We start from the raw sequence: 14686 nt of genomic DNA, 5'->3' as shown, positions 1-14686 counted from the left end.
TGGATACCCTGTTATCCAGTGTTTTCCGGTCTTGAAACAAAGACTCGCTTAAAAAGTCATCTCTATTACCTGAGAACTGGTTAGAAATACAAAACTTGGGTCTTGCCCCCTGACACACTTAATCACAAATTTGGGGATGAGGCTTAGCAATCTATTCTAACCAGCTTTCACGTGACGCTGACGCTCGCTAAAGCATGAGAAACAGTACTCTAAGTCAAGGCAAATAAGAGGCATGTTAAATAGATGCCTAAAGCAGCAAAAACATGCTTGGAAAGCAAGTCAAAAGCAGTTCATATTTCCAACCCTGTTTAATTAAGAAAATAAGCCAAAAAAAACCTCAGCGTGCTGAGTAGTATCAACTTGAGTATTTTTTTGTAACGGGCACACGCAAATGGCATAGTACAACAACTAGTGCCAAACCTCACACCAGCCAGTATCACCAATTCTGACGTGAACCAAGTATGGCAAAACATGAGATACTGCAAAGGCATTATTTGTTTACTTTTGTGTTTACATATACATAAGAGTTTTTTGAAGTATCTCTCAAGTGGTCTGGTTCAAAGAACGAATCATAAAAAAGATCCCACAGAAAGGTGAAAATGTTTCCCAAAATGTACACCAGAAAGTTTTAAATTTTTAATGAACTCTATCAAATTATTTATAACTTTAATGAATCTCAATGACTAATGCTCAAATTATGAGTAATGAAAATGTGTCAATATGGGGAAATAACCCCCAATAACTCAGTGTTATGTTTTCTGATGAGGGAATATATTGAGATAGAGACTGTGCGCCTTCCTGAATCCCTACCTCAAACCTTACATCCATCTAAAAAAAATTCCAGATTGAGGTGCCTCGGTGGCTCAGTCAGCTAAGCATCCAACTCTTGATTTCTGCTCAGGTAATGAACTCACAGTTCATGAGTTCGAGCCCCAAGTAGGTCTCTGTGCTGACAGTGCAGAGCCTGCATAAGATTCTTTCTCCTCTCTCTCACTCAAAATAAACTAAAAAAAATATATATATAATATATATACTTTATATATTATATATGTATATAATACATGTATATAATATATATTTTATATATATTATATATATATATCCAGATTGATCAAAGATGTATAAAACAAACTAAAACAGTAAATAGTGGAACACATGGATTCAAATAATTCAATTCATTAAAAGCACTTGTATAAAATTCAAGTTTCTACATGGTATGAAGTGTGATAAACAAAGCAAAAAAACAGGGGCAAAAATTAGAACTTAAATACAGAATGCCAATTTTGTTAAGAAAATTGCAACTTCTATCGAGAAAGCTATTCTGTTAAAAGCACCTACGATCCATACGAAAAAGGCCAGCTCAGGTCACCCCGGTGGCTCAGTCGGTTAAGCATTAGACTTCAGCTCAGGTCATGATTTCGCAGTCTGGTCCATGGGTTCAAGCCCCACATCAGGTTCTGTGCTGACATCTCAGAGTCTGGAGCCTGCCTCAGATTCTGTGTCTCCTTCCCTCTCTGCCCCTCCCCTGCTCGCTCGCGCGCTCTCTCTCTCTCTCGCAAAAATAAACATTAAAACAAATTTTTTTTAAAGAAAAAGGCCAGCTAACCATAAAAAGATGGGCAAAGAATATGAACAGACACCAAGTTTTATTAATCCTATAGTACTCTACACTTTTTCAAATTTACCTTCTCTGTGATTGGGATGCATTTTAAAATACCACCTTACAAATGACTGTCAGTCAAGCAGGTAGCAATACTTTTGGAAAGTTGAGAAAAGCACTGGTCTTAGATCCAAAAAGAAACACCAATGGCTATAAATACATGTAAAGATTTCAATTTCATACAAAAGAAACGCAAACTAAAACCATAATAACATTTCATTTTTCACTTATAATACTGACAAATATAAAAAGTTCCACGGGTGTCTGGGTGGCTCAGTCAGTTGAGCGTCTGACTTCAGCTCAGGTCATGATCTCACAGCTTGTGAGTTCGAGCCTCAGGTCAGGTTCTGTGCTGACAGCTCGGAGCCTGGAGCCTGCTTCAGATTCTGTTGTCTCCCTCTCTCTCTGCCCCAACCCACTCGCATTCTGTCTCTGTCTCTCTCAAAATAAACAAACATTAATAAAAAATTAAAAAAAAAAAAAAGTTCCACAACACAGTGCCAGCAAAGAATACAGAATAGACACTTGCATGCTCATTATTTACTGGTTGGGGTAGATACATCTATGAAGGGCAATCTGGCAAGCTAATAAAATTCAAAGACACCCTGTGCCCCAACCAATTTCATTTGTAGGGAATTCATTTCAGACATATATTTATGCATGTGTGAAAAAATGTGTGTACAAGGTTCTAAGAGGGTACTAAGGGCAGCAAGTGTTTTTAATAGCAAAGACCACAAATCTGAGTACCCATCGATAGAATCTGACAAACTATATACAGTCATTAAAAGAAATAGGGCAACTTTATTTTTACTGTTCTAGAACAATATAAGTGAAATCAGCAGCCATGTCTTACACCAGCCCTGCTATAAACACTGATGAAGTTAATCTTTAGTTCTGAAAATCCTAGTTATGTAGTGCCATTACAATACTGTTAGGATTCGGTTACCTTTCAAAGTATAGACTTTATTCTGGCATAATTAAATATGCAGATAATATAAAACTGCATTTCTTAAGAATCCAAAACACAGCATGACCCAAAGAAATTCTTGGTACCTACTTTGAAGTTTATCTATTACAAATGACTGGTACTGTTTAATCTAATTACAATTACCACTTTCCAAATACTTACATATAAAAGAATTACATGGAGATGAGGAATGAGGATGGTTGAGGAGTAACAGTGGTTAAGAATATATCCTTGATCAAGACAAACTTAGGTTCAAGTCCCTGCTTTCTTATTGGCAGCTGACTTTGAACAAGATCAACTTCTCTCATGCTCTATTTGTAAAATGAGAATACGGTCGTTTTGTTTAAATTAAACAAAACAATGTATTTAAAAGAACCTAGTATACCAATTGTCTGACACCTGTTAAATACTCAATATAGAAGTCCACACTACACTCTTAATTACCTCTTATCTAATGAATAAATCCTCGAGATAATCATACCCTCTTTAAAACATACAGTGGTATAGCCACATCTCTGTTCCTACCAGTTGGGTCAACATAATTATACTTGACATGAAATGGTAAACTCTTAGCACAGAAACGAGTTTTATATGCATGTCCTGCTATGTGCTCAGAAAAGCTTGAAAAAGTTGTTACACACACACACACACACACACACACACACACACACACACACAACTATCAAATGCTTGACATAACTATAAGAGCAAAAGCAGTCTGGAATTCTAGAATTTCAAAGGGTGAATTCTCTTGATTTCCAGAAAGATAACGCTTGTGTATTTTGTAAGTGTGTGAAGTTTATAAATACCACGGTAAGATCTAGACATTTTACTACATAATTCAACTCCAAACAAAGGGTCCGTATTCAAGGAAAAGGTGTCAGTCCTACATTAACAGACTGATGAATGAATGTACAAGTTTTAAGTTATAATTCAGAACCTGTTTAAGGTTTGTATAAATTTTTACTACTGTTTACTAAAATCTTCCCCACTACAATCCAATCTAATCATATGAGTGGCTCTATTAAAAGAAAAAATAGGGGGCACTTGGATGGCTCAATTGGTTAAGCATCTGACTTCAGCTCAGGTCGTGATCTCACAGTCTGTGGGTTCGAGCCCAGCATCAGGCTCCATGCTGACAGCTCAGAGCCCGGAGCCTGCTTCGGATTCCGTGTCCTCCTCTCTGTTTGCCCCTTTCCCACTCATGCTCTGTCTTGCTCTGTCTCTCAAAAATAAATAAATGTTAAAAAAAAAAAAAAAAAAAAAAAAAGGAAAGAAAAAGAAAAACTAGGGGTGCCCGGGTGGCTCAGTCAGTCAAGCATCTGACTCTTGGTTTCAGCTCAGGTAGTATCTCAAGGTTCATGGGATCAAGCCCTGCATGGGGCTCCACACCGAGTGTGGAGCCTGCTTGGGCTTCTCTCTCTGCCCCTCCCTCGTTTGGGTGTATGCATGCGGGCCTCTCTCAAAATAAATAAACAAACTTAAGATAAAAACTACCCACATTAAAATGGCTACACAAACAGCTTTGTGTGCAATATTCTTTATAATGAATCAAGACTTCTAAGACTATAACCCCCCCCAAAAAATTTATTCTCTTTCCCCCCCATATCATCTAACCTATTTTTGTTTAAAGCCCCTATAAGTAAAATACGTTTTAAGTAACAGCAGTAAAGGAAACAGAAGAAATGACAAAGCTAAAAACAGCATGCGCTTGCCAGGAACTATATTAGAAGAAAGAAGCATATATAGTATAGTGACTTTATAAAATACAGTTCTTTTCACTACTATAAATATGGTGAGTCTAACACCCACACGCTACCCATCTTTCACAATACCAACATAATGAAATGGTCAATTACCAATTTTTAAACATGTTCACACAGTGAATGCTACTGTACTTATTCAGCAGCTACTGAAAGTCATCAAATTACCTTCCTCCAACAATTTCTTCCAATATCATTTACTTCTATATGTCGTGGGTACAAAAATAAGAGAACTGACCATCTATTCAAAGTACATATAAATCAGTTTAATAGGAAATTACTCACCTCTTTAAGGTAATCTGGCTATTTCTGGATTCATCACTAACTTAAAGTCTTCTGTATGTGTCCAAAATGCTAGCACTGTATTTCTCAATTTATATAGTTTTATGATGTTAAAAAACAACAACACTTTACAAACCTGATACATGTGAACGCAGCACTTTAAAAAATCAAAATAGGGGCACCTGGGTGGCTCAGTCGGTTAAGCATCCGACTTTGGCTCAGGTCACGATCTCATGGTTCATGGGTTTGAGCCCCACATCGGGCTCTGTTCTAGGAGCTCAGAGCCTGGAGCCTGCTCCAGATTCTGTGTCTCCATCTCTCTCTGCCCCTCCCCTGTTTGTGCTCTCTCAGTCTCTCAAAAATAAGCATTAAAAAAAAATAATCAAATACACTTGTGTTTAATATTAAGATCTCCTGAAGGAGAGCTTATGCATAATCCCCTAGCACAGTCCAAATTTAGATTACTGTATAACTTTAACATCTATTTATACATCCAGTCAGGAGAAAACTACTTCCTTCTTTGAGTATAGACAGGTCACTTAACTTGCTATTAGTAAACTGACTCAATTTGCTCCATGATATCCTACGTCCAGAGAGAAGACTAATTATGTTCTCACCTTAATGATTCCAAACAATTTATATTAATTATTGTTTTCCATACACTCAAAATGGGATGCCACAGGAACTACTAGCAGAAGTAGTTCATTATGCTATATTCCTTTTGATATTACCTTTCAAAAGCTCAATTTCTGATCGTTGCTCTAATAAAAAGCAAATATAAGGCAAATATCAGTGTGGAATAAATAAAGGTGGCCGTATCCAACGTGACCCCAAAGTTTAAGAAACTGCAGTGTTCGACTGGTGCAGACATCACACTAATAGACAACGGTAGTTAAGAATGCAATAAAAGTATTTTCCCGATGTATGTGTGGTGTTTGTTTAAATGGCTACTAAGCTGTTAGGACATAAATATTCTTAGTAAGTTTTTAGGACCGAACTACTAAATAAACGGACTTCTTAGTTATTTCTTCAGGCCTAGGCGACCATGAAAAATTAGTGAGACATTACTAAGCACTGATGCTGTGAACCCAAGGTAGCATGGGAACTTCTACTCTACTTAAAACCTAGCTCATCTACCTAGTTAATCTGCCTACCTAAGCCTTCCCACCCTTCTTAGTTCCAATGAGATGAAATACCTTGTCTCTATGAAATCATCTACACAATTCATGTGACTGAGTCAAACTATCTTCTTAATTGCCTCACAGCTTAAGCCCCCCAACCAAGTCAGAGAAGAACCAGTGACACTAGCACAGTTCCTTTATGTACTTAATGTTGCCTTCATCTGTAATGGGATAAGTCAACATTTATGCAGGATCAAGTTCAATTTGATACATCGAAATAACAGTCCTCTTACTACAATCACAACAGCCTATATATACCAGGATATTGAGTACAATGACAACTACTAGATGTAAATAGTCACATGGAAAGGTACCACACAATATTTTGAATAATGTGGAATCTACAATGTTTTAATGTATTTCTAATGCCAAAAAATGGACAAAAAGAAAGCAAACAGAAAACATCAAACCCCACTTGTCACATGTATAGACAGCCTCCTAGTTCTCAGCTGAAATGCTTAACATCGGCATCCAAAACATAGTTTTATTTGGGCAAACAGCTGAAATACAACTGGTGTGTTTCAGTCAGCTACGTATGTAATCAAGCAAAAGAAATGCCTAAGAAATTAACAACAATAGAAGGCAACTAAATCACTGTTTCGAAATACACTGCCCATTCCTCAAGTTTTCAAAAATTTTGAAAGAAATGCTCTATCATCCTCACAACACAATTCACAGAGGGCTAGTATAAATGCATACGTTCTATGTAATATTTTGTAAGATGTTAGCAAGGTAAATAAAGAGCCTACTGTAACTAAACCCTTGTAATTACCTAAGTCAAACACAAAGGTCAAGTGTAATAATACATGCATACCTTTAGGAAATCATGTTAGCTTTCTATGAATTAACAAAAGCCCAAGAATTCTAACTCTAGGTGACAATAACGAGTTTTTAGTCTGACAGGAAATAAGTAAATGGTAAATAACTGCACTTACTCTTTATTACCACCCCTTTCTAAAGATTTAGTCAAAATTACCTTTATCTAATCCCAGTGCTATACTTGAATTAGAACAAAGCCTACTAAAATAGATGTTTGAGAAATTAATTTATAATTGATGTTTATATAATTAAAATAATGTATATTTTATGTTTATATAAACATACATAACTATGTATTATATAAATAATAAACATTATATGTGTTTATGTAATTAATGGTCTGTTTCCACAGCTTACCTCCAGCCCTAAAAGATTTGGATTCATCCATTTCATAATGATAAGTAATGTCAAGTTTTAATTCAAGTTAAAACCCCTATATTGTAATTCAACTGCTGCGTTAAAAGGAACTTCATTAAGTTGTTTTTATGTTTCTTTTTAATTAACTGGGTTAACTGGTTAATAAGATCCAATAATTTCTCCAACTGGAAATCTACCCCTGCTATCGGCAGCAGCAAAAGTAAAAATGTTGACTTAGCACTTGCTGGGCGATAGGAATTACTCTAAGGGCTGTACACAAATGAATGTATTTTATCTCGTAACAACCGTATGAGGTAGTTGTTATGATTAGCTCTATCTTCTGAAAAAGCAGTAAGCACAGGGAGGTTAATTAACATTGCCAAGATCAGAGCTAATAGGTGGCAAAGCTAGGACACAATTCTGGCCCTATAATCTTAGGATGTGGTTTAGGATGTATTTGCTCTTGATTCTCTTCTCATCAGTTTAATAACGAGGTTGCCTTGTTGAAAACCCGCTCTGAATCGCTTAAGTAGTCTTTATGCAGCTGGCCCCTGAAACTGTTGTTTCCACAGGCCCCAAACAATCTGCTATGGGGATCTGCTATGGCAATGCCTGGTAAACCTTCCCCAGTGTCAACCTTAAAGGTCCTGCACCAGCCAGCTCCATATCGTAGCAATGTTTGTCCTGGAATCTCATATTTAATAAGTATTTTTAGATTTTCTTTCATCTTCTTGTCCAGATTGCCTTTTGGAGATTAAACAATGCTAAAAATTTCCGACCCATATTGTGTAGAATAGCACTTCTTTGGCTGATTTGTTCAAAATTTTTCTCCCTCAAGCTCTCTAGGAGTTTACCACACCTTAAGACCCAAGAGTGTTAATTTCTCCTTATCACTCACAATTATAGATTTAAACTATGATCTGTCCTTAACTTTTCTCGATTTCTCCAGCAGCTTGTCCTGAAGCTACATATACACAAATAACAACTCAGGATGGTGCAGTCTTAAAGAACAAACACGTGTCCTTGAATAAAGAACCATAACACTTTCTGTTTCATTAACACTACCCCAGATCAATTCCTTAGCCTGGGACAGATTCCTTTCAATTTTGGAATCTGATACCCAAAAGCAAAAGACTCAGAATAAGAGGCAAATTATAAACTGTATACACCAAATTACACTATCACTATACCCTCTCTACCAAGAAATAGGGGAAAATGTCTTTTCATGAAAAAGCTACCCATGTCTCACAATTATGTCTAAGATTCACCCACACTCTACATTGTATTGACAAGTTTCACTCTTCTGTTGCCTTTTCCAACTCAGAATTTTTTTTTAAGTTCCATGCATAAGTATACAGACATAGACACAAACTCTGTTCCTAAAGAGTTCATACTCCAACTAGGCAAAAGAAAGAAACCAATCTTTAATTATCCATACTTTCCATAAACCAGTCCTGTAACATCTCAAAAGTGATTTGGCATGGAAATGCTGACATACACAAATCATTTGGACACTTTAAAGGATATATAGACTGCAATGTCTTCTCAAGTGCTTTTTTCTTCCTTTCAGAAAGTTTTTAAAAATGCTGTTCCATCTGCCAAGAATGCTCTGCTCCCTGCACCCCAATCCCTACACTTAGAGAACTATTACTTTCAACTTAGGCCTTGACTTAAATCCCACCTTCTCTTTTCCAGTCTAAGTTGAATTTTCAAATCATGCTCTCATATAACCCCCAGTACTCTCTTTCAGAAACCTAATCACCATTTGTAGTATTTACTTTATGGGGACAAGAACCAGATCTCCATTTTAGCACATCTTGCACTATCCATCTAGCACTGTCCAACACACAGAAGGCACTCAATTAACTGACTTACATAAATGACTAGGTTCTCTCAATAGCAAAATATCTCAAAATTTTGCAGCTTTGGGGGAGAAAACAAAAAGGAAATAACTAAATTAGCTACCAAATTACCAACTGCAAATATGTTTGCCTGAAGGCTCAAGACTATCAACTTGTTTTATTCCCTAAAAAAATCATCTGCTCTCTCAAAATAAAATAACCTATTTCTTACAATTTATCACAACTCCAAGGTGCTTCTTAAAATCCACTGCAGAAGTATATCACCTCTTCTTCCTCACAATTTTTGTGAATTAAAATAATTTTCACTGACGAGTCACAAACCTGGCAACATCGTCCACTGACTGGTGCTGTTCTTTAGCTATCTCACTAGGTTTTTTTTCGTAATTTCCATCCCAAAATGGTAAATGGAACATAAACATATTGCAAAAGGAATAATTCAGAAAAGAGACAGGAGCAGGCAAAAATCACAACAAACAAAATATAAAAACCATTTAGCTGTGGCGGCTTGAAAACTAATCTGTCTACTGGGACAGGACAGCTTTTTAAGGCTAGTCTAACAGAGTATACGAATTTACACTAGATTCAATCTTCTGAAAATAGCACAGGATTAGACCTAGAATCCAGAATGTAAGTATCTATGTCTGAAACACCGGAAAAAGTACTTTTAAACCCTTAATGTGCCAAGAGATGACTTAAATATACACTAATTTAAGTACTCTTAAAACAAAATTATTTAATTAGCAAAAAAGTTATTTGTTTAGTTTCAACAATGAAATCAGGAAGAGTATGGTTGCAGTCTGAGTCCCCCAGGTAGATTTTTCAGTAGTTAGTCCTCTTTAACCATCCTTCTATGGTCAAAATTAGAAGTTTTTTTCTTCCTGGCTAAATAATGGACATACAGGCATTTATATCCACAGTTGACCCCTGAGCAACATGTTTGAACTGCAGAAGTCCATTTAAACACAGATTTTTTTCAACAGATGCAGTACAGTACTGTAAATGTATTTTCGCTTATTTTTCCCTCGCTTACTTTGTTGTAAGAATACAGTAGATAGTACACACGTAACATACAAAATATGTGTTGACGGTTACTGATGAAGCCAATAGTAGGCTACTGGTAAGTTAAGTCTGGGGGAAGTCACAAGTTATACAGTTATATGCAGGGGTGCCTGGCTGGCTCAGTCAGGTGAGGGTCTGACTCTTGATTTTGGCTCAGGTCATGATTTCACAGGTCATGATTTCACAGGGGTGGGATCGAGCCTCAAGTCGGGCTCTGCGCTAACAGCGTGGAGCCTGCTTAGGATTCTCTCTTCCTCTCTCTCTGCCCCTCCCCCACTCATACTTTCTCTCTCTCGAAATAAACATTAAAAAAAAGGTATATACAGATTTGACTTGGGGGGCTGCTGCTCCTACTCCCTATGTGGCTCAAAGTTCATCTGTGTATGAGAAAAGCTAACAGAGGACACACTGAGAGCTGCCTGAGGTATTCACTCTTCCTGCCCAATTACCTATAACTGATCTTCCTTAAGTTAAGGTGCTAGCTATTTTCGGGGCACCTGGTGGCTCGGTAGGTTAAGCATCCAACTCTTGGTTTCGGCTCAACTCACGATCTCACAGTTAATGGGATCAAGCCTGCTTGGGATTCTCCTTCTCCCACTCTCACTCTGCCCCTTCCCTGGCTCACACTCTCTCGGTCTCTCTCAAAAGTAATAAGTCAACATTTAAAAAAAAAAAAGAAGAAGGTTCTAGTTGTTTTTAACATCTGGGATCTGGGGTATTCAAGAAATGAGTTGATAGATGACTATACAAAATATATCTAGAGATTTATGATGAAGCATTCCTATCATCAAAACTACCACTAACTCCTTACTATTAAATGGGATTTACTATCACTTATACACAATCTTGGGTTAGTTTCTAGCTCTTCAAGTTCTAGAAGAAATCTCAGTAAGCTTACCCTGTCCAAAATTAAGTTTTGGGTTGTTTTTTTTTTTTAAGTTTAGTAATAGCCTCTGAGAACCATTCCATAAGAAAACATCACAATGCCAAAAATACATTCATTTTGACCTATCAAATCAATTTACATTACTCGTCATTCCCTATTAAGTGAACCATAAGCATACATCTTTTGAAAGCCTGCCACTTCCTCTCTCTCTCTCTCTCTCACACACACACACACACACACACACACACACACACACACACACTCTCTCTCTCTCTCTCTCTCTCTCTCTCTCTCTCTCTGACCCAGTGTTGCATGTAACTTTCTTCTTGCCCCATTTCCAAATTCCATTTTCCTTGCTCAACTGTAGCTTACCAAAGAAGAACATTCAATACAGTGAATGTCAAAATAATATTATTTCTTCTAAAAATGGGTAGAATCTACCTTTATTTTCCTCCAGTCCTTGACATTATCTACGTTTTAAATTAGTATAAAATCTTACGATTTTATGTAGTTCTTTCATCAATTATATAATTACAAGTAAACAATATCCAATGAAGTTTAAGATACAAACCAAAACAATGCCTTAAAGTCAAAAGGCAAACTAACTTAAGTAAATACTTATCCAGCTACTATATTAAAAACAATATTGAGGGGCGCCTGGGTGGCTCAGAAGGCTGAGCGTCCGACTTCAGCTCAGGTCATGATCTTCAGTTCATGGGTTCAAGCCCCACATCAGGCTCTGTGCTGACAGCTCAGAGCCTGGAGCCTGCTTTGGATTCTGCGTCTCCCTCTCCCTCTGCCCCTCCCCCGCTCATGCGTGTGTGTGTGTGTGTGTGTGTGTGTGTGTGTGTGCGCGCGCGCGCGCGCGCGCGCGCGCTCTCTCTCAAAATAAATAAACATTAAAAAAAATTAAAAAAACAAAACAATACTGAGGGGCACTTAGGAGACTCAATAGGCTAAGCATCCAACTCTTGATTTCAACTCAGGTCATGATCTCATGAACTCAGGGTGAGTTAGAGCCCTGTGTGCTTGGGATTCTCTCCCTCTCTCTGCCCCTCCCCTGCTCGCTTACTCTCTCAAAATAAGTAAACATTAAAAAAAACAATATTGAATTCTTTAACCTGGAGTTCCAATAAAATATTATCAAAGAAGCTAGAAAAAATTGACATGAAACTTAAAGAGTGATTGGATGTTTTGATTAGGGAAAAATTTTAAGTTGTGAACATCATAGCTGTATTTTAAGAAACTTTATCTTTGAGCTATATACACTGCAATATTTAGAGCTGAAAATATGTAACGTCTAAGATTCGTTCCAAATTATACGGGACAGGGAAAAGGTTGGGATCTGGATGAAACAAGACTGTCACAGCTGAAGATGCCGAATACATGGGAGTTCGTTATACTACCGTAACTTCTGCATACATTTGACAATTTCCATAATACATAATTTACCCTACAACACCGCATATATTTCTGCCATCAATGACTCATTTCACTGCCCATGTAACATTCTGTTCCAAAAATGTCTTTTAAAAACCTCAGGGAAGAGATTACATTGTGACAAATCACTTTTAAAAAATGATTTAAATGTCACATACACACAGAAAAAACAGAAGCAACAAAAGGGGAAGATTTTCAAAAGAATCACCATCAGGCAACATGTATTACGACTTATGCAGAGTACAAGTGTAAGACGAAAAAAAATTAGGAGTTAAAGAAAATTTTAGAAAAAAGCTCCATATGGTAGTCAATAATGCACCACAGCTATAAAGGAAAAGGAAAAGGAAAAGGAATTTGAGGAGACTCCTAGAGTATATTACAAAACAAAAGATTCCTCTCTTTAGCTCATAATATATGTATGGTAATAGCTGTATAATTAACATTAAAAGCCCTTTTCCCCAAATAATTTCTATCTCATCCCACACATCTTTCTTTCTAAAGTAACTATCCTTTACTAAGATGCATCACTTAACTTTTCTATCATTTAAGTGATAGAACATTTCACCTACGATACAGCACAAAATAACTAAAATCTGACCTTTGAAATTCATTGTCTACTGAGCGATATATATTACCAGCAAGAAAGAGAATCCATATCAAAAAGTCACCTAGTAAGTCTAGGAAGGTCTACTCTGCACTAGTCTAAACTTGGATGACTTGAGACTCCACTAGCAAGTCCCCTGTCTAGTGGCAGAAAACTGAAAGGAGAGAAACAAAGTAGCCATTTTTAAAGATAGTACTTACTTAAGAATGGTTTTTGCACTACTGCAGTCTTCAAATCGAATGGAGTAACCAACTTCCTGGCCCAACATCACATCCATTTCATCAGCAACTCTCTGAGCCACACTCATTGCAGCCACTCTCCTGGGTTGGGTACAGGCAACTCCTCTCTTGGGTCCTGGTAATGATCGCATGTACTCCACACACCACTGTGGAATCTATCAAATAATTTCACATTTAAATTAAATTCTACTCTGCCTGCATATTAGGTATACTTAACATGTCGTATTTTATTGCATTCCGATCACGTAAAACAAAATTCAGTCAGGCACACCACAAATTATTAAGACTCAAACTTACAGCATGAGCTCTGTGAGCTCTCTAGGCCAAGGAGGAGTCCTACATAACACTGATATGACATAACTGTACTCCTGAACGGGCTAGGTCCCCCAAGGCTGTGCGGAGTACACTCTCTAACATCAACTGTTCCATCATTAAGCATTTCTCTATACACTGGAAAGAAACTCAACCCATGAAACATTCTACTTTAGGGGCGCCTGGGTGGCTCAGTCAGTTGAGTGTGACTTCAGCTCAGGTCGTGATCTCACGGTTCGTGAGTTCGAGCCCCACATCGGGCTCTGTAGCCTGGAGCCTGCTTTGGATTCTGTGTCTCCCTCTCTCTCTCTGCCCCTCCCCTGCTTGCATTCTGTCTCTCTCTCAAAAATAAATAACATTAAAAAAAAGTTTTTTAATAAAAAAATACAGAAAAATTCTACTTTGTAACAAATGTGAGTTTCCAAAATTATTCTAAGAAACTATTAATTAAATTCTTAATGAATTACAAAATGCAGGTAAAAGTAGAAATCACATCCTCTTGTAGTTATAGAGCTATGTGCCTTGTAAGTCCATTCAAATTTGGTTTGTAAGCCAGCAGAATCTAACTCCTATCCTTCTGCCTGCAGGAGAGGAGGCACAATACCAACACCTTAGGTGCCATCTTAGAAGTCAATTACAGTAATTGTCAATCTCGAATTCAACAGCACCTGGAGAAGCCAGAAAAATCACCAAAAACACCAAGCGCAAGCTGGATGGCTGCCATGGTGACAGTGCATTTCCTCCTTGTTCCATTATCAATAGAACCTAATAGAACCTCGAATTTCATGGCTCTTCATTCACTTACCTGCATAAAAACCATGGAAAAAATCTAAGTGATCACTACGAGAAATGGGAATCTATTGCTGTAAGTTCATGATGGGTGTCCATAAAAACATCCAAAAGCCTAACAAACTCTGATACTAGAGAAAACCCACGTGCGGGTTTTTTTGGTACAGGATCTGTACAAGGACACCTGTATATAGGCTGCTGTACCATTACTGTATTTTAGTTACGTTACTTCTGCAATTTGGGGATAACCGTTTTCACTGACAAATATCTGACAGGGGAAGGGTGACTTTGCAACCTCTCTAAGAATTTTTTAACAATATGTATCTTTAAAGGATTTGAAATGAACAGAAATAAATACTACCCTAAAACAGAAGGGTCTCCTCTCTACGTCTGTAAACCCACAAACCAAAGTTTAAGTGGCTTTCTAGCAAAGTTTTATAGATTTATCTCATTTCATCAAGCTTCT

At 37.2% G+C, this 14686-nt stretch overlaps 1 protein-coding gene across 2 annotated transcripts in view; it reads right to left on the bottom strand.

Annotated features, from left to right (window-relative positions):
• DHX15 (DEAH-box helicase 15) overlaps nt 1–14686 on the bottom strand; it is a 62032-nt gene that overhangs the window by 35581 nt on the left and 11765 nt on the right. The window contains exon 3 of one of the 2 annotated variants that reach the window (XM_047854770.1): nt 13081–13274. The exons of the other annotated variant lie outside the window; for it this stretch is intronic. Coding sequence (XP_047710726.1) covers nt 13081–13274 — 194 coding nt within the window. The remainder of the gene's footprint in view (nt 1–13080; nt 13275–14686) is intronic. 2 annotated transcript variants of the gene reach the window in all.

The sequence above is a fragment of the Prionailurus viverrinus genome, chromosome B1, assembly GCF_022837055.1.
Source record: "Prionailurus viverrinus isolate Anna chromosome B1, UM_Priviv_1.0, whole genome shotgun sequence".
NCBI lineage: Eukaryota > Metazoa > Chordata > Mammalia > Carnivora > Felidae > Prionailurus > Prionailurus viverrinus.
This window is presented reverse-complemented; position numbering and strand designations above follow the sequence as displayed.